This window comes from Ostrinia furnacalis, unplaced genomic scaffold (genome assembly GCF_004193835.3).
Source record: "Ostrinia furnacalis isolate ACB-3 unplaced genomic scaffold, ASM419383v2 OfSCF5186, whole genome shotgun sequence".
In the NCBI taxonomy this organism is placed as follows: Eukaryota; Metazoa; Arthropoda; class Insecta; order Lepidoptera; family Crambidae; genus Ostrinia; species Ostrinia furnacalis.
In genome coordinates this window covers 103253-130866 of record NW_021135425.1, presented here as the reverse complement: position 1 = coordinate 130866, position 27614 = coordinate 103253, and the positions used below count along the sequence as shown (strand labels likewise).

General features: G+C 34.9%; 2 protein-coding genes and 1 non-coding gene across 3 annotated transcripts in view; all 3 read right to left on the bottom strand.

Annotated features, from left to right (window-relative positions):
- The window catches only part of LOC114360821 (uncharacterized), a 28579-nt gene extending 10201 nt beyond the window's left edge, over positions 1–18378 (bottom strand). Inside the window, exon 1 of the mRNA XM_028315636.1 lies at positions 18275–18378. Coding sequence (XP_028171437.1) covers positions 18275–18313 — 39 coding nt within the window. The 5' untranslated portion in view covers positions 18314–18378. The remainder of the gene's footprint in view (positions 1–18274) is intronic.
- NGR-B4 (neuropeptide receptor B4) overlaps positions 1–27614 on the bottom strand; it is a 107425-nt gene that overhangs the window by 58116 nt on the left and 21695 nt on the right. The window lies entirely within an intron of this gene.
- TRNAQ-UUG (transfer RNA glutamine (anticodon UUG)) lies at positions 8718–8789 on the bottom strand. Its single transcript has one exon. It is a non-coding gene; the product is annotated as a tRNA-Gln (tRNA).

Sequence of the window (27614 nt, the reverse complement as noted above, 5' to 3'; positions counted from 1 at the left end):
AAAATCACGCTTTAACATTTGTATGCCGACAAGGCTGATCACGGCTTGAACACATATTTTGTTTGTACATCATACTCCTTACCTGTGTTTCACAAATAAATTATTTGAATTTGAATTTGAATACTTATTTGCCTCTCAGTGTCTTGAGGCAACTTAAAAAAGTACATTCTATGTTTTTATTATTATTTAGGCAGTTAAATACTGCACAGTATTTAGTACACCATTTTCTTTATTTTCTTCCATCATACACCATACACAAGAATACGCGTGCGTGAGTCAATGTTCGCTCGTATGTGAGGCCTTGTCGAATAGTATCCTGTAGGTGGGCCATCGTGCGTGTTTTGTTTTCGATGTAAACTCGCGGAGATGAACAGGCCTGCACATACAAACAAGTGAAGTCAAAAAATATTAATAAAGCTTGTAAATAAATTTAAAAAAAAAACATTTTTATATCATTTCGTTAGTGATCTGGTTACAAAAACTGTTGTTTTAGGTTCTGGAAGTTCTGGAAGCCCGAACGTACTTGTCAGAACGCGTTTTTTAGCGTATCTGCAGTATCTTTTTGGTAAATAGTAAGTAGGTACTGGATTAACGATTAACGGACATAGGATTATTTAACGGAAGTTAACGAGTCCGTTAACAATTTTTAAAGTTAACTTAAAAGTTAATCCGTTAATAGAAATGTTAACTTCGTTAATTAACGATTAACGGATTAACGAGTTAATGCCCAGCTATGGTTATTGGTCTACCATCATAAACATTCTACACACTGCAACTTAGGGTTCTTACACACGAACAGCATTTTGCTGTCGACGCATGTAACTGCAGTCTACGTCAGAAGGCGACGGCTAGCTGTCGACATGCTGCCGACGTGCTGTCGACGCGTTCGCGGCTGCCGCCGGCAGGTGGCGACAGCTAGCCGCCTCCGCCATTTTGAAGGTCAACTGTCAGTAGTCCAGGAGCTTACACGCACACCTAATGAGTTCCGAACAAATTGTTTCGGAATTGCTAAAAAATTTGTGCTGTCAAAAACAATGAAATAATATGGAACTCGAATTTAGAAGGCTACCATAATAAAACATTAAAAAATAGAGCATGGGCGTCGGTGTGTGTAGTCTCGTTCTCTATTCAATAACATTTCTTAAACCCACAATGAACGGTTCTTTCTCTTTCGTCGTCGACGACGGAGTAAATGCAACAACAGTGTTTCTTCAATGAAATCCTTTTTCAACTGGCTGGCTCCTGTACAAAGACGTACGCCGACACGGTCGTCGCAGCTAGCTGCCGACAAGTGACGGCGACTGCGGTCGCCTTTGCTGTCGTCAATGTGCTGCTCGTGTGTAAGAGCTCTTACGTATTCTACCTAGGTACTAAGATGTTTTGAGGCAGCGGATTGAAAGTTGAGTAGAATGTTAATTTCGCTCTTTTGCGCATAACCTCTGCCTACTGTGAACAATGCCGTGGTCTATGATGAAGCCAACTTATACTTGAAATGTTCTTTCAACTCTTTGTCTGACTGCTTGATGATACACAAACGCTGGAATATTGCAATATAGTGACTCTATATCAGCGTTGCCAGACGTCCCGATTTTGGCGGGACGTCCCGATTTTTAAATCAAATTTAAATGTCCCGCGCGGGACAGGCTCTGTCCCGCTTTTCGGAGAGAGACACTCACTTCATCAGACTATTGTTTGAAACTCCATATTATTCTAAAGAATATTTTTTTTATTTCGATATTTGTTTTTTTTTTCTTTTTTTATTCTAAAGACGAATTTAACGATAGAGTAAATCTGATTTAAAATATTTTTTTTTTTGTTAAAATACATTTTCTATGGCTACTTTTGCTATCTATTGTCAAGTAAACGTAATTTTAAGTCAAATAAAAGGATAAATATTTGAAAACCTTTGATTATATACGTTTTTTTACTATGTCCCGCTTCTGACGGAAGAATCCCGCTATTTTCACTCAAAAAGTACCAAAGTCCCGACTTGGCGAAAAAAAAAACTGGCAACGCTGCTCTATATTGCCACCTTTGTCTCGTACTTTGAAAGAAGTGTTCATTGATGCCGAATTTCGCACTTTGTCTTTTTGCCTAAATGCAACCTTTCCACATGAGTTGCCCATGATTTGTTTTGGTGCCTTAAATCCCTATTTCTCTAGCCATATGGCAATACTCCCACGAAGCCACTACTGATGGATAGCAGTTTGTTTGTCAGTGGAAATGGAGGGCGATTATCAAATTATTACTTCTGTTTCTCCACATCACTAGTGTCTCTTTTAATCTGAGCTGCCCTCGAATGAACATGCTGCTCAGTGCTCACGTCGCAAATATTGAGCATGAACGCCATGCCTTCAGTCCATCGTGAAAGATCGCTACGTTTTGATATCCCCCGATCATGACCCTGAGGGTAACTAAAATTCAAGCGGAACCGTCGTCGAGAAAAGATAAAAATGGAATCTAATCTAAAATTAGAGTAAAACTTGGGTTGCCTGTTGATGTTTTGTATTTCTTTTCTTATTTAAAATTTCTAAACCATTTTATTGGAATACATAACAATATAAAATTTAATAACATATTTACAATAACATATACTGTCTGTCGACAGAACGAAATCGAATTCTAGTCTATTATTTTTTTTACACAAATAAAAAAAAACGAGCTTGGTTATCGTAGCCTTGGTAAGGTTCCTATTACCCCAAATTCTTGTGAATTTGGATCTTGAAACAAAGCTTTACAGTAAACCTTCCATGTTTTAGATATCTTATTTTAAAGCCGGATCCAAATTCAAAATACTCAACGCTTGCCTATATTATTTTATTGATATAAAAATCCAAAAATAGTAAAAGACCTATAAGCAATTTCAAAAACATTTTGCTTAGGTTTCTTGAACAGGCCGTCTTCACTGTCAGTTCATTCCATACCAAATTAAGCTTCTACTTACGGCACGTTATTAGGTGCTTAGATTCAACGTATGAAAGTTTTCCATTATACCAATGATCACAAACTTACCGAAAACAAAATCACATTTCATTAATTCAGTCTGACGAGTCCGTTTAAAAGAAACGATCTTATTAAATAAAATATCTTATGTCTATTAATTTTAACATTAAATTAAAGGATAAATATATACACTATGTAGCTTTTTCAAGAAGTTTTTTTCAACGTGAATCGAAATTGGCCGCTACCAATCGATCAACGTGGAAAGCATTAGGGGAGGCCTATGTTCAGCAGTGGACGTCCTATGGCTGAAATGATGATGATGATGATGAATCGAAATTGTTACAATATTGTCCAAAAGCAGAAGTAACTCCTGTTATAATCATTGAAGCTTGTTCGAAAATCTGTTTAATTTGTTTGTTAGTTCTTTCAGATTCTGTTGATTTCCTGGTACTTATAACCTTGGTCAGTACAGTATTATCTGACGGTTCCATCTGATTACACAAATCGCTTGTAGAAACAATATAAAATAGAATGTATAAAAATAGAAAATAGAGATGCTCGTCTAGATTGAAACAAATCCTGGACCTTGCATTGGCATCTCTGTATAGAAAGGCATTTACTTCTTCTGCAGGCTTTAAGAAACTATGACGCAATCCCACGGTTCGCTCTCACCATCATCAACATCATCATTTCAGCCATAGGACGTCCACTGCTGAACATAGGCCTCCCCCAATGACTTCCACATCGCACGGTTGGTAGCGGCCTGCATCCAGCGCCTTCTTGCTACCTTTATCAGGTCGTCGGTCTACCTTGTGGGTGGACGTCACACGCTGCGTTTTCCGGTACGTGGCCTCCACTCCAGATCCTTGCTGCCCCATCGGCCGTCAGTTCTGCGTATTGTGTGCCCTTTGCCACTTCAGTTTGCTAATCTGTCGGGCTATGTGGCAATAGGTAGGGCACATAGTACGCAGAACCGACGGGTGATGGGGCAGCAAGGTTCTGGAGTGGAGGCCACGTACCGGTTGGGATGAGGAATATTTTCATGGCGAAGTTCCATATTACGTAGTTGCAGCTACATGAAGGGCCGCTGGAGTCTTATCAGCTGATGGCGTACCGGCGAATGATCTCCTTCCAAATAGGTTTTCGCAGTTAAGTAGTCGGTAAATAGCCTATTCGGCACATTGTTTATCGATGAATGTGTGTAAATTACAGGCCCACACGTGTGTTTTAAAAAGCAAAAATTCGAAAACATAAGTATGAAATGAAACTCATGACTAACTTATTCGGAAAAAGTTTTAATACAGGATGATTTTGTTATCAGAATCCAAATTTTTTTAATAAGCTCTATACAATAATTTAAAAATACAACTTTATTTTAATTAATCGTATTCGCGGTATTTTCCGCGAAAAAAATATTGAAAATCTAATACGCGGTTGTCCATATCTTAATTTTTAAAGGTTAGGCTTATTTTCGCGTACCCTTATGTCTATTAAGCTTTGTAGTAAACTGTACGTTTTTTCTATGAACGAAGCAAATTAACCACGTGAGCCAATTTTAAACCGCGCGCAGCGGATAAAAATAATTAAATATGAAAAAGAAATGTTGTTTTTTTTACGTAAATCGATAAGTTACTGATTCTGTCTGAGTTGCTCCTAAAAATTTGGATACTGATAACAAAAGCACCCTGTATATTGTTTATGGTGGTATGGGTTTTGCAGTCGAGCCGAATTCATTCCGACGGATTTTCATTCAGCCGCATTCAATCCGGCTATTCATTGTACCGCCGTATTACAAAACGGCGCTGTTTTTGAAAATGGCTAGCCGTAATGTAATACGGCGGGTTATTCGTACAGTCCGACTGTGACATCGTTTAATGAGTCGCAGATGTATTCTACATTGTGTTGCCCGTGTCTGTAGTATTGGATTAATGAGCATAAATTGTAAAATATTGCAGAAACAATCTTTATTGGTAAATATAAATACATAATAATGAAGTGTGATTAAAAATTAGGTAAACGTCTATTATATAAGTTGTTATATGATCCAAATGGTACGTTCTTCTTGTCGTCTGCTTGGTATTTTGCTAGGAGCATAGGCCAACCTTTATCGCTGTCTTGTATGTTGGGATTGGCTTCTATTCTCTGGCGTATTCTGGCTGCTTTGGCTACTACTTCGGAGTTCAACATGTTCTCCAAGTACCTTAGTTTGTGTGGCAATACAATTTTGCAGAACTGTAAATAAATGAGAATAATTTAACGTTGTCTCAGTAGCCACTGTAATAACAATATTTTTCTAATCGCCTTCACACTCTAACAAAAATGAGACACAAAATGTAGGTTGTATTAGTCATACCGTCAGACCTTTTGCCATCGTCCCGAAAGATGTCTAAAGTACTAATTTAAGTACTAACGGGATGGCGAGAGAAGAGAGGCTATGATAGCCAAAACCATCTACAAATATAATGTGCATGTGGAGTGATCCTTGCTTCAATCTTAACAAAAATCGAGGAAGTAGTAAAAAAATTTGTTAAACATAAGATAAAAATGTTATGGTCATTGATGTGGAAATTGTGGAATCCACATTGTGGATGAGCGAGACTAATTCCAAGACGGGGGGGAATTGAAACCGAAAGTGATGTTTTGTCAATTACAGTATTTAGTATTTACAGTCTCGATATATTAGCTGAAGGAATAATATTCAGCCAATATCCAGATTCTTTCAGCAAGATGGCAATAAGACGTGCACAGTGTGTATCATTAGTACATGATGTGGTGAAAAATGAGAGTCGTACTTAATTTTACAGAGCGACTCGTCCTGTTGTCGCTCTGAGTGAAGATACAGACAAAGGTGAATCGATCTTGTATAAATGTAGTCAATCTTTTGCATCTGTCAATTACGAGACCTCAGCACCACAGAGCGACGAGTTTTGATAGGAAGAGGTATTTAGTGCTGTATGCAGATCAAAGCAAAGCAGGCAATGCTACACTAGAAATTTCGCGGGTACCAAGACCACCAATGCGAATAAGGAGCCTGTCTGAGTAAATAATAAGTCTTGTTAAACACTTACGATTGCAGTAAAATGTAAAAAGAAAATTGAAAGCACTAAAGTTTTTATAGTGGCCATTGTGGTGGACTCAAAGACTTCCAATTACTTACTGTTCGGTGGTACTAAATAATACGTTTGATTTAACGTTTGGTTTGGTAAGTCGGAAATGTTTAGTAAATAACCTACTTGGTTAGGTTGTTTACTAAACTCTACGAACGCGACCTATAACAAAGGCTGTGGCGTAATATCGCTTTTTTCTTGACTGCTCAGGTCGATTCGGTTATGCTTGAAATGTTCTTGGAAAACATTGGTGGTAATAATTCGTGAAATTTTGGCCAAAGTAGTATGATTAACTGTAAAAGTACTTTGTTTTTTTTATTAACTCATTAATCTCCTTTACCTATACATACCCGAAAATATAAAACGGAAATAATGAATGTGGAATGTAATATTTTATTCAAAACTGTCATTAATAAAGATTCTATCAACTTGGCATCAGGGCTTAGATAGATTAATAATCAGTTTGAAATACAAAGAGACTTCAAACGACTATGGTTATGGCAGGTATTGCGACGAGGGTGAACTAGTTCCATACATAATTTAGGAGAGAGGTGCCTTTATATTTAGAACAGAATTGAGCTGGTAAAATTTAATACTTACAAATAAGGTTAAATACTTCGGTTATGCTTCTGAGTTCCTTTATTAGGGTTCCGTTCCGTAGTCCTGACAAGGAACCCTTATAGTTTGGTCATGTCCGTCTGTCTGTCTGTCTGTCCGTCCGAGGTTTTGCTTGGAAACTATTGACACTTGAGAGCTGTAATTTTGAGGCAGGCGCGGATCCAGCCCTCAAAAAAGGTTGTGGGCACAGCCACCAAAAATTTGCAAAGTGAGAGTTGGATTGGAGTACCTACGAACTCACTCACGCTCAATCACGCTCGATTTTTTAAAGGCTCACCAGTCAGCCGTTTTTATCATCAGCCTATCGATCTTATCAATAGATCATAATTAAAACAAGCAAATTAGGGTTGTGGGCATGCCCACAGTGCCCACAACGGTGGATCCGCGCCTGTTTTGAGGAGGTGTATATGTTACGGTTAGTGTGATAAATTGAAAATTATGAATAATCGCCGGTTATTATGAATAATTACCGACAGTTCAGGTAAAAGTAATAAATGAATTACATTTATCAGTGATTATTTAATAATATAACCTTAGTACTATCAAATATCATAAAAGAACAATGTCTCGTGTATAGTGCTTGTGTACAGCCACACATTTTGAATGTTGTGATATCATATATTAATATAATTTGGCATAATGAGTTTCGACTGTTTCTTGCGTAACATTACTTTGCCATAAAGCCCATAACATATTGTTTTGATTTAAAGTGAAAATTAGGTTAAGGTGCGGCGGGGGTCGCCCTTGGGCCACCCCTAAGCCGTCTATTTAGTTTTATATACACAAATGATCTCATATTAATCACATTTACCAAACCATGCGGTAATTATTAATAATAACCGGCGATTATTCATAATTTTCACATTTATCACTTTGACCGTAACAAATACCGACAAAGTGGTAGAATAAAATTTTGAAAAAAAGTGGGGATGAATTTTTTTTTCATCTTCTACCCTATTTTGTGGGGTATCGTTGGATAGGTCTTTTAAAATGGCTTAGGCGTTTCTAAGAAAATATTGAAAGTGACTTTAGATGAAGTAATTGCTTGCTTCTGAAATATATTGTGTTAACGACGGACAACTACGGAACCCTACACTGCGCGTGGCACGACACGCACTTGGCCAATTTTTTTTAGTTCAATTGTCGCTTCTTCGTATGATTTAGAATTTAGAGAGCATCATGCAAGCAAAACCTCAATAGAGTTGTTTCTGCACATCGTGCTTCGATTCGATCGATTGATTTACTGTACGAACCTGAGGTGGAATTGTGTAAAGCAATCGTAATCATTTGACAGTTCATAACGTACGATTATTCTGTCAAACGCTTTGTTTAACTGACTTTATCGTACGTTATGAACTGTCAAATGATTACGATTGCTTTACACAATCCCACCTCAGATTCTCGCTTAGATAGATCTCTGAAAAATACAACAAATGAAAAAACATTACAGTTAATAGATAATTTGACACCATTCCCCAATAATTAGTACGTCAATTGATTGGTGGTGTCAACATATTGTCTATTGTCAACATTTTACATTGTAATCTAAATTGTAATCATCAAGGGTCGTCCGATGGTAGCACGAGCTGTTATAAGTACTTGTTTCAGGATTTTTTGTGTGCAAACATAGGCTGAAAACATTATAACAAAAAATTTAATTAAAAACATGTTTTCCGAAACGAAATATTTTAGAAGCCTTATTAAAAACAAGGTCGATTGGTATCAACAAACTTTTTGATTATATTATTAATTTTCTTTCTAAAACGGTAAAGGAAATGTTTTCACCGAACGTTTTCCTGTTAAGTAGATGGTATAAACGTAGTCTCAGGAATACACAATATTCCTCGTCTATTTTGAAAAAAAAAATTGCCACAGATTTTATGTGCTGAGTTTTCTCAATCAAGTTCTGAGTTAGTAACCTACCGTATAATTTTCTCGCATGCCTCCAAATGGAGCGATTGTAGATCACTAATAGTTTGTTCAACACGTACTATCAATCGAAATAACAATAATAGAATTCACGTGAATAGAAAACAAAAATGTTGATGTAGGTCCCACCGAGATTTGAACTCGGATCGCTGGATTCAAAGTCCAGAGTGCTAACCATTACACCATGAGACCTGTTATTAAGTACGGCAAATTTCACGATCTCTATCCGCCCCTCACGGTTCATATTCGCTGTGGGGCGGGCGTCCTGAGCGAAAATTCCCGATGTCCTTTGCACCTTCATTGTAATGGCATTGCAATAACACGTATGTTTTTAGAGAATGCATTTAACGAGGAGATGCTAGTACTTGATTTGTTTTATTACGTTATTTCAGATGAATGAATATGAATACGTTCTTCCAGATGAATGAATATTATATAACCGACGTTATTGCGTTGTTTCTGTAGGAATATTGAATTTACCTCACTTTTTACAAGTCTGTAAGGATCTTTTTACTAGGATTGAGTGCCTGTTTTACATACACATAAAAATATAGTAGGTACCTACTACCAAACCAAGCAGGTGGTGTCATAGATAAACTTTTGAATGTTTTTTTCTAAATTTATTTGTTAAAGGAAATAGTTTGAAGCACGTAATTTGTTCGGAGTTTTTCTGTGGTCGAGTTATGGCGTTACCGATTTCCATGGTGTATGATAGTTGGTCGACTACTCCCCGTGATGTCACCAGTGGCACTGTTAGTAGTATTACCTAGTATTAAGGTTAAAAATTATTTGCCGGAGCACTTTTATTTCATTAGTTAGCGATAAAAAATAGAAATGATCTAATTATAAGTTAAATTACACTGAGTCGCAAAAGGCTTCCTTCAGACTCTTCAGTCGGCTCCACTTCCGGGAACTCTATAATTATTAAATTTTTCAGTTTTATAATTGGGTTATTCTGTAAGATCTTCTTGTCGTGTCGACAACAAACCTATATACAGTGTCATCCAAAACTGCTACAAGAGTGGCGTTGTCAGTAGCATTCTTGATAATTAATTATTTTACAGTGTAATGTTTGACTTTTACACTCAAATCTGTTGTCAAGTCAAAGTAATTACTTAACAATAGTAGTTACTTAAGTAGTATTTTTTATATGTATGTATACCTAATAAAAAAATAATTTGAATGAAGTAAGAACTATCAAAAAATTTGCCCAAGTCCCCAATTTAATAATAGCAGTAACGTAACCGGTGGTTAACTATACACAAGTTAATTACATACATTTCTTTTTACGTTATTTTGACATGTCTGTCAACTGGTGTTATTTACGTTGTGTTGTGTACAATAAAAAAAATGTATTAAGAAAGCTACCTAGATCTGGTAGCAGGTGGCTGCATTATATCTTGCAATCTGCTTGAGTCATCATCAAAAATTGTGCACCAGATAAAAAATAGATGGTGATAAGCATCGTCAGTCCTTTGAGAATTGAGATACATGTGTTGCAAGTTCTGTGTCCAAAGATGCGACTTCCATGTTTGAAGCAGGGATGGATATCCGTAACCGTAACTTTCGGATATCCGATATAAAAAAAAAAATTCGAAACCGTAACCGATTCAAAAGTTTCGGATAGTTTCGGATGTAGGCAGTTAAGATTGGTTTTTGCATAGCATTATACAGGATGGCCAAAACAGTGAGGTCTAAAAGAAAAAAATAGGTTCTGTACATCAAGGTGTACGAGGGCTGCCTTTTAAGTTGTGTCGTTTGAAATAAGTATTCGCTGGGTGCGAAGTACTAGGTGGGGGTAACATAATCTATCGCAGCGCTCATGGTGGTCAAAAGTAGAAATAATGTAAGCTCTGTCATCAGATGCATCTGTCAATGGCGAAGCGATTCCACATAATACATTTTAATATCATTAATTAATCGCATGAAAAGGGTCCTACTGGGAACTTAAAATAAAAGAGTGGACTGTATTTCGATAGGGCTGGTTTAATAGATGTTTACAATTTGGAAATAACTAGACTATACAACGTGGTAGTACAAAAATGAGTCAGAGTAGTTGTTGTGCACAGATGTTTGCCTTATGATGAGGGCGTGAATTATTGAACTCTGCCCTTGTTTTGTTCTTAATTCTTCTACATCTCGAACTTTTCCAGCCAATACCAACAACTTTCCTTTAAATACGGTTTGTGGTTGGAATTTGATATTGTAACACTCACAAACCCGGTCTTCTAAACAATACTCATTTCGATCTGAAAACGATATTTAATTTATTACTAGCGATACAGGAACATTTAAATATATTTACTGTTATACGAGGGCGGCACTGAAAATTTCGGGAATCAAGGAAGTGAAACAACATTACTATTTAAAAATGTATTTATTGCTTTTTAAAGTATTCTCCGCGAACTTTGACACATTTTTCCATACACGAAACCAATCATTGAAGCAACCATTGCATTCGGAAGTTTGGGTCTCCAAAATGGCCGTTTTGTAGGCTTCCACAGCTTCTTCAGGTGATGAAAATCTCTGACCACGCAATTTATTCTTAATTTTAGGGAAAGTATAGAAATCATTAGGGCTTAGGTCGGGGCTGTACGGCGGATGGACTAATAATTCTATGTTTTCTTGCTCTAAAAACTCTTTTGTTCAGTGCGCNAGCGATAAATTGTGGTTTTGGATGGGGCTTCATTACCAAATGCAGAAATCATCCGGTCAACACACTGTTTTTGTGTTAAACCACTTCAAAAGTCATAATAAATCATCGCTCTTGAATTTTCTCGAGTCAATTCCATTTTCTCAACGACTAAACAAGTTTGACAAGACCTTGTGATACGACCGAGAATCTTTTTTTAAATAAATAAATGGTATACGATGTTTAAAACCCTGGAGTTTGCAATTAAATAGATTTTAATATGACTGGAACAGTGGAAATATTCCATTCCCGATACTTTTAGTGCAGCCCTCGTATAATGAAAGCGTTAAAGTAGCTTTTCCTTTTTGTTTTACTGTAAAACTACAACTATAAATAGGGTTTCTGATTTCTCGACCTATTTTTTTTCTCGAGTTTCGAGAATTCTCGAGGCCAAAGTCTCGAGTTTTCTCGGGTCTCGAGTCTTTTAATGAAAACTGCTGAAATCGGTTGAAATTTAATAAAAACACAGGTTTTTTTAGTCTAATATACCTACTTTTATGCACAACAATCAATATTAGAATTTAGTACCACTTATTTTGGTAAGTAAAGAAACAAAAAATTAAATCTTCTTTCATAATTAATATTTACTAATAATCATAACAAAAGTCATAAAGTCGCGTGTACTTTAAGGATAAATAACAATAAAAATCTGGAGCTACAAATGAATCACTTATTTTCTAAAGAACACAAGTCCAAATAGCAAAATTACGATAAATAGTTTTTTTTATGAACAATAAAAACTTTTAATAAATTTTTAAATTTCTTACAATTAACGACTTGAATAAACTTTACGAGGAGGCACGAGTACCTAACCTAACGTCTGTTAGGTAAGGTAACTGTCTAGTTAACAAATTTTTCAGTCTTTAAATCAGTCAGAGTTAAACATACATAATAAATATAGCATACTCGTTGGTGAACATTATTACTTAGTTTCGATTGAGATCATTACTTGCAAATCAAATCGGTTAAAAAAGGAAAGACTAGGCCAGTCTAAAAGCAACGTTGAGCTATTAAATAATTAAAAACTTACTTTGGCCTAAGAAAATAGGCTTTCAAGAATATTAAAGATTCAAAATCGAAACTCGAGAATTCTCGAGCTCCGGTCATTTTTTTCTCGTCTCGAATAAAGCCAAATTTCTCGAGTTTTCTCGAGTTCGAGAAAGCTCGAGCAGAAACCCTAACTATAAATGAAGTAAACAAACCCTGACACAATCAAAATTAAACACACTAAGGACTTACCTCATTTGATTTGAATGACCAAAATGATTTCAAAACCTTTTTTCCACCCAAATCGTGGTATCACAACAATTTATTCGTCGAAAATATTTGTTATTTTTTCATTTCGATATTTTTTCACAAATATACGACCTAAATGTCAATGTTACAGAGCCCACAAAGTTGTGGACGCTAGTTGGCGCTGTAATCGTGCACAGAGCCAATAGACAATCTAATAGATTATTACCATTTATTGTTTTTCAAAGAATTCTCCGCGATATTTAATACACTTTTGCATGCGTTCAAACCAGTTTTTAAAACATTTATTCCACTCCGAAGTGGGAACTAGTTCATTTTGTTATGCCAACCCTCTGCCACGTTGTTTGCCTTTATTGCCCGTGTTACTACCATTCTTACTACCAGTAGTAATACCGGTAAAGTGTTTGCCCGTCTTACTACTGTAGTTGAAAGTTGTTAGAACAGTAATAAAATATTGCTCGTGGTACTACCGTTTAATTTTAATTACAAAAACAAACAAAATATTATTGCGAATTTTTATTTTTAACAAAATGCAACCAAAACAATACAAACAAAATTAACATGAACTATACAAAACAACACAGGAAAATCATCGTAATTTATCGAGGACGTGGCCTACAGATATTTCACTATTCAATAATTGTATCTGAATGTGTCGGATATTGTCATCTACATAGACACACATCTACACAGGCAAAATAAAACTCTTTTGGAAATTGAATATTTTTTACAATAACTTCAATACCTTTTATAGAAAGAAGGTGCTTTTTCCAATACGTTAATCCACGCTTCAAGTATTTTGGTGTTCGGCATAAATGAGCAACTGAAATACATTGCGCCACGTAGTTGCAGCCCTCACGGCTATTGGAAATATTCAAATCCGATGCGTGTTTCCACACAGCAGCATGGGCAAAATGGAAAAAACAGCCAGTGACCGAAACTGATTCAAAACTTTTTGCAATCGCGTTTATCACAGCCAACTCGAAATCAGTTTTTATAAATTTTGGCTAAAAGTTTGGAATACATTCTTTTATAGCTTCAAATGTGTGTTGCTGTTTGTTACGTAACAAAGCGTAAATAACTGGAATCACTTTAGTGTAATCTTGTGAAGAGCCGATGACAGCATGAAATGTGTTTTGCTTATTATGGCTTTGGAGCCACTTAAAAGTTTTATGTTCCGCCGATAAAAAAAATGATCAACACGTTGCAATAAATCATTACAGCCCGGACTTATAAAAGGTTTGGTGTCGATTGGTTAAACCACATGACGATGCAACTAAAACTGTATGAATCGTCGACTAACCACTGTTCAACACCCAAAATATCGGCAAAATTTGACCGGTATTTATCGAATAGTGCAGTACGGACGGTATTGTCGTCGTTAGTAGTGCCTGTATTAGGCCTAACAACGTCGACCAATAACCCTATTGTTGGCGTGTAAATAGCCACACCAGGAATAATTGCGAGAGAAGAGAAATAATGCGGAGGTCGGCTAGTGACTCCAAACAACTCAAAAAATACAGATGCATAAAACGAAAACGGAGGGTCGACCCGTCGATAATTCTTGCGGTTTGAGTATTTATCCAGTTAAAATACAGCGGTTTTTTCACATGTCTATTGACAGACGTTCAAAACAAAAAACGTCTTGGATAACCTTTTCACGACGTTTGTTATTTGAGCAGCATCAGAAGATTTAGCGATTCTCCATTGTTTTACAGCTGGATCATTTTTGTATCCAATGTAGAAAAGAAACTCTGATTCACGCATGTAACGGACTAAGTATATATTATAGTTTCTGATTCGGGTGGCGGCTTAGGATAAACTAACTCCAAATTATTAAACTCAGATGCAGTCATTTTGCACATTGGACATCTTAGTAGGCAGTGAGTTTGTATAATACACTCGGCGTCAAAAAAATCGCACCTCCCGCAACAAACACTATCAAGCGTGTGTATCCACACTTCCCACCAATATTGGGATTTATTTCATTAAAGGAAAGGTTGGTACCCCAAAAATGTGTCTTTAGAAGTATGTGTTTCTTCTTAAAGCGATAGGAGTTACACTAGTTACGCTCGAGCTAACTTTTATGGTTATAAAACTGTTAAATAGGGGTTAATCGCTATCTATCTGTTAAAGAGGACACGTGAGATCATTATTTGGTTTTATAACCACAAAAAAGTCCCAGAGATGAGCCCCAAGTCAGGCTTTTTTCAAGTCACATTTATGGTCCTTAATTGTTCAAAATTAAATGTGTTTTTCTTTAAGTTTATTTATTGGACTTTCAAATATGGTCGGGCACCATGATTGTGTCAGAAGAAAATCTTTTAAGTTATTGTCGCGGGAGGTGCGATTTCTTTGATGCCGAGTGTATATTGTATGTGGAGTGGACGGCATGATCTTTGTATGCAGTTCTTTTTTTTAAATAAAGGAATGTTTCCTTTGAGTCATTTTCTATCTACAGTATTTATAGTACTTTACCTTCAGGTGGAATTACAAAGGATGATGGGGTGCGCCAAAGTTCACCTAAATTTTCAACTCCGAAAATTGGAAGTCCGAAAATGTTCTTCCTAAAATTTTTCATCCTAACAATCACAATTCCTAACTACTCTGTCTCTAATGTTCATAATTCCGAATCATTCAACTTCATAATGTCATTAGCAATAAACATCTATTATACTTTTATTTGTTCTCCTAGATTTTCTCAACATAACCATATTTTACACTATTATTCAAAGTCATATGTTTTTTGTTTAGATTTCTTTCTTTGACGATATATTAAAGTTCCAGAAACGATTCGGTCCTATTCATAATTATTGGTTTAGGTTAGGTTAGAACTGAGACCACAACGCACGAGCTGAGCGAGCGAAGCCAGAGTCCCGCTCCAGTCATTCAGTCAAGTTCCAGAATCGAATCGGTCCAATTCATAATTATTGGTTTAGGTTAGGTTAGAACTGTGACCACAACGCACGAGCCGAGCAAGCGAAGCCAGAGTCCCGCTCCAGTCATTCAGTCAAGTTCCAGAATCGAATCGGTCCTATTCATATTTGGAGGTAGGAAGCCATAGTTCCTTTGTAGTTGAAGTTCCCTTCCACCTTCAGCATAATCATCAGTTTCCACCAGGTGTGATGAAGGGCAAGACCTTCCTCGTTGAGAATAAAAACATGTTCTGTCCAGTTACTGCTTTAAATCTGTTCTACGTAATGTAAACTTAGAGGATTCCCAATATTAATTCACTCTAAGAAAGTCAAAAACATGTAACGGAATCTCCGACTTACCACTTTAGTGGACCGATTACAGGAAATAGTGGCCTATTAAGTAGATCTTTTTTTGTATTATTATGAATGTTCAGGAAACGGCGCAGTTTTTAAAATGGTTTTGGACCTATGGAAGTTCTTTTTTTTACTTAAACTTTTAAGTTGAAAATTTGATAGTGTTCTGATAAAAGCATAATTTTAATGTTTCTAGCAAAACTTTTGTATCTTGAATCAAAGATAGAAAGGTGATTATTTTTTCCAAACATCTGCAATTCATAACAAATCTGTCGAAAAAAAGAAATCTGAAAAAAGTCAACCCAAAAAAAAGATAAAAATGTTTAAAGCCATAAAATTTTAAACTATCACAAAATTAACTCTATCTCCTAAACTAAGCACAATCGTATAATATATATGGGGGTGATTTAGGTACACCTTGATGTAAGGAACCTAAATTTTTCTTTTAGACCTCACTGTTTTGGCCACCCTGTATTATGGTAACGACGAACAACTACGGAACCCTACACTGCGCGTGGCACGACACGCACTTGGCCAATTTTTTATTTTTGTTGATTGAAAACTATATTTCTTACCTTTGGTTGTTCACCTGTGGCATTCTCGTTAATCTTAAACTTTAATGAAATAATGTTTCATTTTAAATTACTTATAATGAAATAGGTGAACTTAATTATGTACAGTCAGCTTCAAATAATTCGTGACACCGTCTTTGCTACAATAATTGGAGCAAGGTTGTGTTGACAACTTTTTGGACACTTTGGGTATCACGAACTTGACGTTGAATGTATCCTGCTCATAGTATTAGGTTCCTACCTATGAAACCATTCTATGTATTATCCTACTAATTATTATAAATGCGAAAGTTTGGATGTCTGGATGTTTGTTACTCTTTCACGCAAAAACTACTGAACGGATTTTGACGAAACTTTACAGTGTTATTGTTTATAACCCAGAATAACATAATAGCATAACATTTATGACGATCTGTGACAAACGAAATTTTACGCGGGTGAAGCCGAGGGCAAAAGCTAGTATTTCATAAAATAAAAAATAATGACTTAAAATTTAATATACACGATCTATGCTCATTAATTGTTTATAAAAAATATAAATTAATTCCAAAAAATGCAATACACTCCTAACGTAAACACTCGTCATAAAGAAAAACTTATAGAAATAATACTACGAGAAATAAAATGCTAAATAGCAGCCCATATTACATGGCCATCAAGTTATACACTTAATTGCCACTAGAAATATGAAACGAACAAAAGTACACAATATTTAACAAAAAGCTAAAACAATGAATAACTGCTAGTATAAATTAGACGAATATTTAAATAACAAACCTTATAAAACATAGCTTTTGCCCGCGGCTTCACCCGCGTGAAATTTAGTTTGTCCCAGATCATCATAAATTATAGCCTAAATGTTGTTCTGAGTTATAAACAAAACAATAAATTTTCATCAAAATCCGTTCAGTAGTTTTTGCGTGAAAGAGTAACAAACATCCATCCAGACATCCAAACTTTCGCATGTATAATATTAGTAGAGTAATATTAGAGAGACTCCCGTAAAGAAAGCACACTGTTTTTTAGTTTTAGTTTTGCAGTACATATTGAAATAAACCAATTTTGTCTCGCACATTCAACAGGCGCAATTGAAATAAACAGTGGGCGTAAGCTTTTTACAAAAGTGTCAAGAATAATTTTAAAAACTCCAATAGATTAAAAGAAGATTGTCGATAAAATTAAATACTCAAGTTTAAAAAACTAAATTTTAGGACATTGTTTTTTTACTGATTTGTGTTCAGTGTCATTCATATAGTTAGCTCTGTAAATATGGCAAGAATGCAAAGTAACACCGTGTCTGTACGTACTACGCACAAGATTTCGCGATTGTGTCATTATTATAACACTCGCTATGTTGAACTTAATTATACTGCATCTATACACCTTACTTTAGTGCTACTTACTAGACATTCTTTATAAGCGATCTAACGCTGTTGCAATGGTTTGATTAGTTGACCGAAATTAATTATTTTCAAAATGGAGTTTCAGTGCGCTCCGGTTTAGTATTGGCACATAGTATTGGCCTGAGGAACAAAATGCACTATGGGTTGATTCTGGGCAGCAATTGGTCCAGACCCTGGCACCATCCGTTGATATACATTTTTATTTTTATTTTTTAATTAGAATTAAATCTTCAAAGACAGCTCGTCATAAGTGGCGTCCGTTTCCGTTATAAAAATATGAATATTTTTATTACAGATACGTAATCAATGTTTTCTACAGTTTAATGTTATTTCAATTTACCTACATAATTTCACAGAATTTGTGGTTCCTTACAATCGCAAAAATTTTAGTTTGGAAAATTGAATGTTCATGAAATTCATACAAAAAGCTAATTTCATAGGTAAGGACCTAATATTATGGTTAACAACAAGCGCAACACAAACTCACCTCGACACCCGATGAACTAGCTACTGCTTTAGCGTCCATTTCAATAACAATGCTGGTACTTGTTGTTGTATTTAATTACTTTGGAAATTATGGAGAAAGTGTTGAACTTGGAATCAGACCGCTCAATCTTGACACCAAAAATGCTTTCTCATTCAGTAATGCGATCAATCTCAAAAGCTACAATATAATTCAGAAAGTAATAAAACCCGTTGACATTATAATTTAGTAGCATTACATACAGGGAAAATGATCCAGTGTTACCTTTATAAAAAAAAGTTCTGAACAATTAGGGGAAAAATGCTATCATAAAATATATTAATGGGACATTATCAAACAATAGGGTATCATCAAATTATTGAAATGTAATATTTTTTTCTAGTCTTCATTTTTATTTGCTGAAATTCGCAATTGAAAATTATAAAATTTGATAGTCTATTTAAAGAAAATATGTTTTTTCTTGATATAAAAATGGGTAGTTTTTCTAACTAATGGCAATCTTGTTTTCAAGATGTTTTGTTTTGACTGTCGCGCGTGCGTGATTGGCGGTAAACATAAATGTAAGCACTGAATAAGAAAAATGGCGACTGCTAAGCGGTAAGTGCTATCACTGCTAAAATAATGTATGAAATACGTCACTATTGATGTTAGCCAACGTGTACTCGCCGAAAACAGCCGAAAATTTTCGGCAATTCTAGTTGCCATAGCGATCGCCACTTTGCTAACAATTTCATACAATTTCTATTTTCAGCCAAACACACGTGTTTACAAACCGTTAATACGTTGAATATAATTATTTCTTTCCTCCGACTCAATCCCTCTAATTAACAAAATTTACACCATTGTTGAACTCTGTGTTAAAGTGACGTTTAGAATGGAAATGTAACTTTAAAACAGAGTTAAACTAGGGTGTAACTTTTTATTAATGGAGGAATAATTTAAAATATCTACTGTTTGTTAAGTGGAGTGACAAGGACTCCATTATTTAAGTATTTGATCGCGATTACTACAATGTCTAGGGACTGGTGCTGTGTACCTGGGTGCCATGAAAGTGGAAGTAAGTATTTTGAAATTATTTATTATCCAAGTACCCAATTTCCATCCAACTGAACCTTTACACTAAGTCATAAAAGTACTTAGGTACGCTATAGAAACAAAATATATTGGCAAAATTGAGCATTTTAATTTATTTTCATGTTTTTTAAATAAAAAGCTTGCATTAATTTTGTTTTTATTTTATAAAACTAGGTCAGGTACGTTTGAAGAAATTGAAGATTTTATTATGACCGGTCGTATTCTTGGCTGCACCGCCATGTTTATTTTTATTAGCACATTTATCAATGAGCTATTGCAGAATTCCCTAAATCTAGCGCCGAATTCCCCAAAGTGGCAATACTGTCGGCGTCACCCTGCTTACACCCCTCCTGATCTCTCGCCGAGGCAGCCCCTCCCTCCCTGCCTCGTCTCGATCACATCAAAGCGCCGCGCCGTGTAGCTACAATACATCTTTTAAAAAACTTGTAGAAAACCGGAGCGGCACCGCTCAGGCACCGCACAGACGCCGCACCGGTGCCGCACGGCACCTGGTTGTGGATTAGCTCTTATACCTATTACAAATAAAAAAATAATGGAATCCAAACATCAACATTGTCAATCAAATAAACGTAAAAACGGGACCAGAGAATCATTTAAAAGGATTAAGTCTTGTTCGCACTAGTTGAGTAATTTATTCGGGTGCTAAACGAGTTCGATTACCAAAAATTTAGTCGAGTAGGTTAACGTTCACCAGCTAAATGAGTCTGATGCCCGTTTTTACCATCAATCAATAATTTTTAAGTGTCCCCTATGGTAATACATAACAGGCATTTTGTTCTCATAGGGGTCACTTAAAAATTAGGGATTGACGGAGAAAACGGACATGAACCTGGCGGTTTAGTCGAGTTCTTATTATAAAAACTACTAATCTATACATTAAAACTGAAGATTTTTTTAAATCTCAGGAACTACTGGTCCGATTTGAAAAAAATATTTTTCTGTTGGATAGCCCAGTTAGCAAGGAAGGCTTTAGTTAGGCTATACTTATACAGCAAATAGGGGCGGAGCAGTAAAGAAAAATGTTGCAAAATCTGGAAAAATATTCAAACTAATTTCACGCGTACGAAGTCGCGGGCACAGCTAGCAAGTAAGGCTAGCTGACGCATTGTGTAACATTTGCAAGGAAAATACCGAGTGTGATACCGCGTGCCAGATGTTTTTCCTGTATTTTTTATGTAGCCACACTTGGATCTTCCCGCTAATTTTGTTACACATTAGCTTTGTGCTCGCGTATACGAAATTCTGTGGATTCGCGGACTGGAGTAAAGGAATAAAATGAACTCATTGCATCTGTAATTTAATTAAGTATGTACCTATTTCAAAATGGTCTGATGCTGGTGAGAATTCTACCATGTTAATCGGCAAACCAAAATTTTAATAATATTATTAAATCTAAAACAATCTTATAATAATAGCTATTAATATTTACGAGTCCATAGGTATTTTTATATACGTAAATGTATAACAGTTTTCATCAAATACGAAATCCTACTTTTAATGAAAGACTGATTCGTTCCAGCTTATTTCATTTAGATGCCCGTTTGCACCAGTGACCCTTTTAAAAACAAAATTCCGGTTATGTGATACCATAGCTGCATAGGGATGACTTAAAAATTAGGGATTGATGGTGAAAACGGGCATTAGTTTATTTTAGTATCATCTAAAAATAGTTTGGTTTATGGATTTAAATATAACCAATATAAGTGCTCGATTCCGCCTGTGTACAGTACAGCGCAGTATTAAAGTAGTTAACGGGGCATCTTGAACAGATGTTAATTTCAGCATCGCTCTAGCTATACATATTAAAATAACGCCTATCAAGTCCATACAAAAACGTATTGTAAATAGGAAAACAAACTTAACTATTTATAAAATATCCAATAGAGCCCTAAGAATAACACTTGATTGGCTGCCTCGACTTTATTTTAAGTTTTAGTTGGGTAATTTATTTCTATAATTTAACCACTTTTTGACCTCAGCGTGGTCTGGTGGTGAGGTAGAGTTATTCAACATAGATAGTTATAAACATATCTATTTAGCTCCACATCGATCACTCGTTATCTAGCGTCAAATTATTTAATCCATTTTCCACAACTAGCGATGGATAACTTGACAACAATCAGCAACCAAAAACTTGACTTGAAACAATGTAACATCAGAATTTCTTATGAAACATTGAGACAAATGTATCTTATACAGTTGATAATTATCCGAAAATTATCTGATAATTATCCGATAATTATCATGAAGCGTAATTATCTTGATAATTTCGGTAAGGTTCGAAATTATCAAGATGTATGTATGTATTTACAAAAAAAGAGTATTTTAAGTATGTTTATATCCGTTGTCTGGTGGTACCCATAGTACAAGCTTTGCTTAGTTTAATTGGGACTAGAAGCGTAGTGTAAAATGTCCAAGGATATTTATTAATTATTCATTTTATTTATTTATAATATACAGTGCACTAAGTTACGTCTTATAAATAGATGTGATTTATTAACTGTAAACCATCAAGCGTTGCAGTATTAAAAATCGTTAACCATCTTTGCCTGTAGACAAAGGCCCTTACTTGCTAAAGTGCTTTTAGCTTTAATAAATCCGAAGCTATAACTAAGCAGAGTGGCACGTTCCTTTAGGTTTAGAGTGTAAAGATTTATGGCAAAATATTTTAAAATGTCAATGCAAAGTGATACAATTTAGGCGCCATCGCCACGCCACTCTTCATCCTGTCACGAGAGCATGATGACGTAAGACCAGATTCCGGACTGTAGTAATATACAGGGTGGAATTTTGTAATGCCACCTGGAGGGAAAGTACTCTTAATACTGCAGATAGAAAATTTTACTGAAAGAAAACATTCCTTTATTTTTGAAAAGAAAGAGAACTGCATTCATAGATTTTCGACAATTTTATACAATTTTCTGTACATAATTAACCCTTCATTTGGCAGTGATGCTTATAAGCAACAACCACTTTGAATATTTCTACAGCACCAAATAATAAGTTTTGTGCAAATCATTCGATTTTGTTACGAAGCTAAGTTCAGCAAAACACTAGTAAATCGGTCGTCGACTGAGTTTTGAGTGATTTCATATTCATATTTCTGTCAGACGCCAAGATGACGCGCAATGAGAATAACAAAGACGGAAGTTTCATGATTTTATACTATATTATCATCTGTAATTGTTTTTGTTTTGTCTAAATTTTATTCATAATAAATCAAACTAATCATATAAAGCAATATTTGGCGTAGAAACTGTGTTTTCTAATATATGACATGCTTCCGAACCTCGATGTTGCCTAGAAGCAACAGTGCCAAACATCTAACAAAATAGGTTTATCTTTTTGTTAATACAAAAGAATGTCAATACCCAATAAATCAATCATATATTACATGAATAATGTTATAGAGATGGTATACAATTACTTTTGATGCAATTATGGACCCTGTCGGGCACAGCATTTTAGGAGAGAGGAAGAATTTGCTGTCTGACTCTGTGTTGTCTGTCTTCAAGCTTATACCGCTGAACTGATTTAAATGATAAACACATTTTTCTTGTGTTGAAGTCAACAACTATAGCAGATAACAGTAACATACCAGTTTCAGAAGCTAAAGAGAAAATAAAAAGCGAACCTTGGCTCGGCATATTGATCGTGAAGTATGATGACATGCGTCATCTATCAAATGTTGGAGAAAAAGGTCGTTGTCGACTTTGCGAAAATGGCCAAAAAATTGTTTAATGCCTAAAATGTGAAATAAGATTGATTTTTTTATGATTTACATATAAAAAAAATATTTCTATAATATATCTCAATGTTTTATTTAAGTACCCCTATTTGGCAATGTGGTAAATAAGCAACAATCGTTTTTCGCGAAAATACCAACCAAATATTTTTTTTATTATTTTTCTTAACTTTATTTGATAGTAACAATTAGGTCTAAATAGATTTTATTGAAAAAATCAAACAATTTGTGTCTTGCCAAATGAAGGGTTAAAAGAATGTAAGATTTTATGGATTTCCTTTCATTTGATTTATCAAGTTTGTTAGAGAGATTTCATCCTTATACTTGATCTTAACGATCGATGCAATAAAAATACAGGGTGTATTCGGTTCGGTTCCCGGGTGTGCCAAATATTTTTTTTGGAAATCTTTGAATGCAAGTTCTATTTCATTTCAAAAATAAACGTATGTTTTCTTTGAGAACATTTTTCTATCTATACTTATAATAAATCTGTAGAGACGTCAATTCTGTACATGAAATATATTTTCAAAATAACTATCAGGGGGTGATTAGTGATCGATATTGATGACAAAAATGCAATCAGTAAAATTTTTGTCTGTCTGTCTGTCTGTCTGTCTGTCGGTCCGTCTGTATGTTCCTTATAGAAACAAAAACTACTCGACGGATTTTAACGAAACTTAGTACAATTATTCTTCATACTCCTGGGCAGGTTATAGTATACTTAGGAATTCCCACGGGAACGGGAGTTAGCGGGAAAAACATTTGTATGAAAAAATCTAAACCGCGTAAGATAGATGAAGGGGGTAAAACGGGATCCACGCGTACGAAGTCGCGGGCGGCCGCTAGTCTACAATATTAAGAGTACTTTCCCTCCAGGTGGCATTACAAAATTCCACCCTGTATATGGGCCAGCTCTCAAAGCTAAATATCGTTTGTACCCCGTTTGTTTCGACATTACCGAAAACCTTACATTAACCATTTATTGCGATTTAATTTTGATTTAATTTTGATTTTGAAAAGGTTTTCAATTAAATTCGTGCCAACCCTATTAACTTGTAAAAGTTAAAATCAATGGATAGCAAATGAGTATTTTGGATTGATTGCATCCACATATATGTATAGATGTTTTTTGTAGGATTACTCCTAAGTATGAACTTCTTTCAGATGTCATCATTTTTCAGCCACTGGCAGTAGACTGCTATATGTAATGCTTATGCCAGTCACCAAGGTACTCCACAGAACATAATTGACCGCTTTTTTCATCCAACTAAGTAATAAAATATTGATTTCTACGTTTTAAAACTACTTTTTACTACGTTCGTGTGTCTGTCTTAATTTGCTTCTTAATTCTTCTATTTTCAAGTATTCTTTATTGTATCTGTTTATCTACAAAGATTTTGAATTCTGAATTAAATAAAATATGGACATCTTAGCAAAACAAGACGTGTCTGACACATCACAGCAACATACTCAGCAGGCTCATTGCTCATTGAAGGGGACTGGATCACAAATATGACAGTATTTCATCACAACAACTTCGCTTCATTGAATATCTCAGGATAATCTGCATAATTGATGTAAGTTTCCCATAAATCTGGACTTAATTTGGAAAGTCATTATATGTTACTTATGGTTAAATAATTGTCCCTACCTGTACTGTTTGCAGACCAAAACATTATTAGGGAGCGAATTACCTATAGCGCAAAGGGAAAAGAGCCTCGAGCAGTATCTATGAGTTCTCCCGAGATTCGGTTCATCTTCGTCACTCGGGCGATGACAGAACTCCACGGAGGATATTCATCCTTTTCAGGACGGAGCAGCGCTTTTAAAGCAAAAAGGGTTGTTCGCGGACCAAAAGCGATTAAAAAGTAAAAGCTAGGAAGAAAAAGACATGAGTGAAATGCAGTAAATTATTGAGTATTAACATCAAGATCTCTGAATTTCTTGGGCCTTCTCTGTTTATTTGTATTATGCTGACGTATTTGTGTTGAGTGTCGAAGCGGCACAGGCGGCCTTTGTTCAACTATGATTTGTATGTGGCTAATTTTAGATGTAAGGAAGATGCATTTATTATTTACATTAGACATTACGTTAGCTCTTGTATCTCACAATTGTCTTCTTTACAATTTCGCTACAATAGTATTATAATTTCTTACTTGAATCTATGATTATAATATGTAGTGTTTAGATAAAACCGCGATAGGCTTATTGTAACCAGGTCAAAAGTTTAGAAAAGAAAAGATTTCAGTACAAAAGAATAAATACATGCAACCATGTAGGTTACACGGCGGTTACCCGTGGAGGATAAACTATAAATATGTAAGTATATTGCCTCTATGTGGTAATTCTTATTTTAGTTAGTATAACTATTTGCGTACTTCTTGTTCGATTTAGATTGATTATTATCTAGAAACAAATTACACCAATAAAGCGCCCATCACCTCACTTTCCTGATATTTCATGATGATTAATTCAATACTGATTATTATTTATTGATGTCATAGCAAGGCTAATTATAGATATCAATCATGAATAAACACAATACTTACCTGCGTCAATGGAATTAGATAACAGTGGAAGGAATTAGTTTTTCTATCTATTAGTTTATCTACTTCATGTTGGTCTATCTTATTGGAAATAAGATAATAGCAGGATCATTTGATTTTTGATAGTTTTCAAGGTTAGAAAAAGTTATTAAATAGAATAACTGTAACTATAGTAACATGCTTCAGGTATGTTTACTACTACAATTAATATTGTCTTTAGCAGAATTACTATAAGAATACTAGAAGATCAGCAGGAAATGATTTTCCTCAAGATATAACTAAAGATCTTTTTCATGTAAACTGGGGAAAGGATTCTTCATTTCATTTCATTAGGTAATTTTAAATATTAACTGCAATAAACGCTAGGTACTTTTAATAGTTTATAGCTATTGCAGTTGGGATTATTCCTATGTATCTCGCAAGTCTCAATACAGTGTGAGTCACGTTAAAGTGTACATATGAAAATAGATGAAACTAGACCTATTTTTATCGACAAAAAAGAGGTCAAATTTTTTTTGAGACATTTAAAAAAAAAATATAGATTTTTTTTCTTCCAATTACATATTGTAAAGAAAACGTAATAACTTTTAAACTAAGCGGTATATCCTGATAAAATAAAAACAGTAATAATGCTAATTATCAGGCGATACTAAAAAAATACATAAAATACATAAAAAAGGCCAACAAATAATAAAAAAATGATACTTTTTGAAAAAAATCTGCTTTTAAATTGGTGTTTTTTTGGTTATTTGATAAATTTCTCCTAAAAATGCCCCTATAACCGGTGGTTTTTATTACTTTGTATTATTCACTATCGTATTACCTTCGTAAAACCAAAAGTCGCATGTCTCTATCCCTATCACAACGTTTGCAATGATCGTTTGAACTAAGCCTCTCCGGGCGCGCCATTCAAAGCTTCGTCAACAACGAAACTGAAAATGGCTCTAGATTTGTAATTTTGATAAAGACAAGTTAGATTTCAAATAAAAACAAAAGATTTCGAAGTAAAATAAGCATTTTAGTTAAAATTAAAATTGTCTCTATCTGTAGCGGAGAATAATGTTGTGGCAGGCCTTTGTTCAAACGATCATAGCAAATGTTGTGATAGGGATAGAGACATGCGATTTTTGGTTTTACAAAGATAATACGATAGAGAATAATACAGTTATAAAAACCACCTGTTATAGGGGCATTTTTTGGAGAAATTTATCAAATAACCAAAAAAAAAACATGAATTTAAAAGCAGATTTTTTTCAAAAAGTATAATTTTTTATTATTTGTTGGCCATTTTTGTGTATTTTATGTATTTTGTTAGTATCACCAGTTATTTAGCATTATTACTGTTTTTATTATTATTTTTATTATATCAGAATATACCGCTTAGTTTAAAAGTTATTACGTTTTCTTTACAATAAGTAATTGGAAGAAAAAAAATTCTATAAAAAATTAAAAAAAAAATCTCAAAAAAAAATTGACCTCTTTTTTGTCGATAAAAATAGGTCTAGTTTCATCTATTTTCATATGTACACTTTAACGTGACTCACACTGTATATGAGCCAAAGACACGTTCATGTGAAATAGTTTTTGAGTTATGAGGGGGTCAAAAAGTAGCTCCAAATGGTTCGTGTAATATTACACACGGTGCTTCACGCCAGTTCTGTTGCTTGAATAAGGCTACTACCGCGTGTCTAGATTCACTTCGATAGATCAACTGTTTCTTGTCTACCGGCCCGAAGCGTCCTGCACAATGTGTTCAAAACTTTGAACATTTCAAAAGATGGGACAGACATTAAAGTTAACTTAGTGTTTGGGCCTTGGGACTGTTTTAGTAGTTCTTTGGGTGCAATTACAGACGCAGGTCGCAGTTAGCAACTGGAAAGGTAGTCACACAGTTTTGGCTTAAAAGGACAAGGCCATTCATTCAGAAGCTCTTTGTACCACACGAAAATAGTACTTG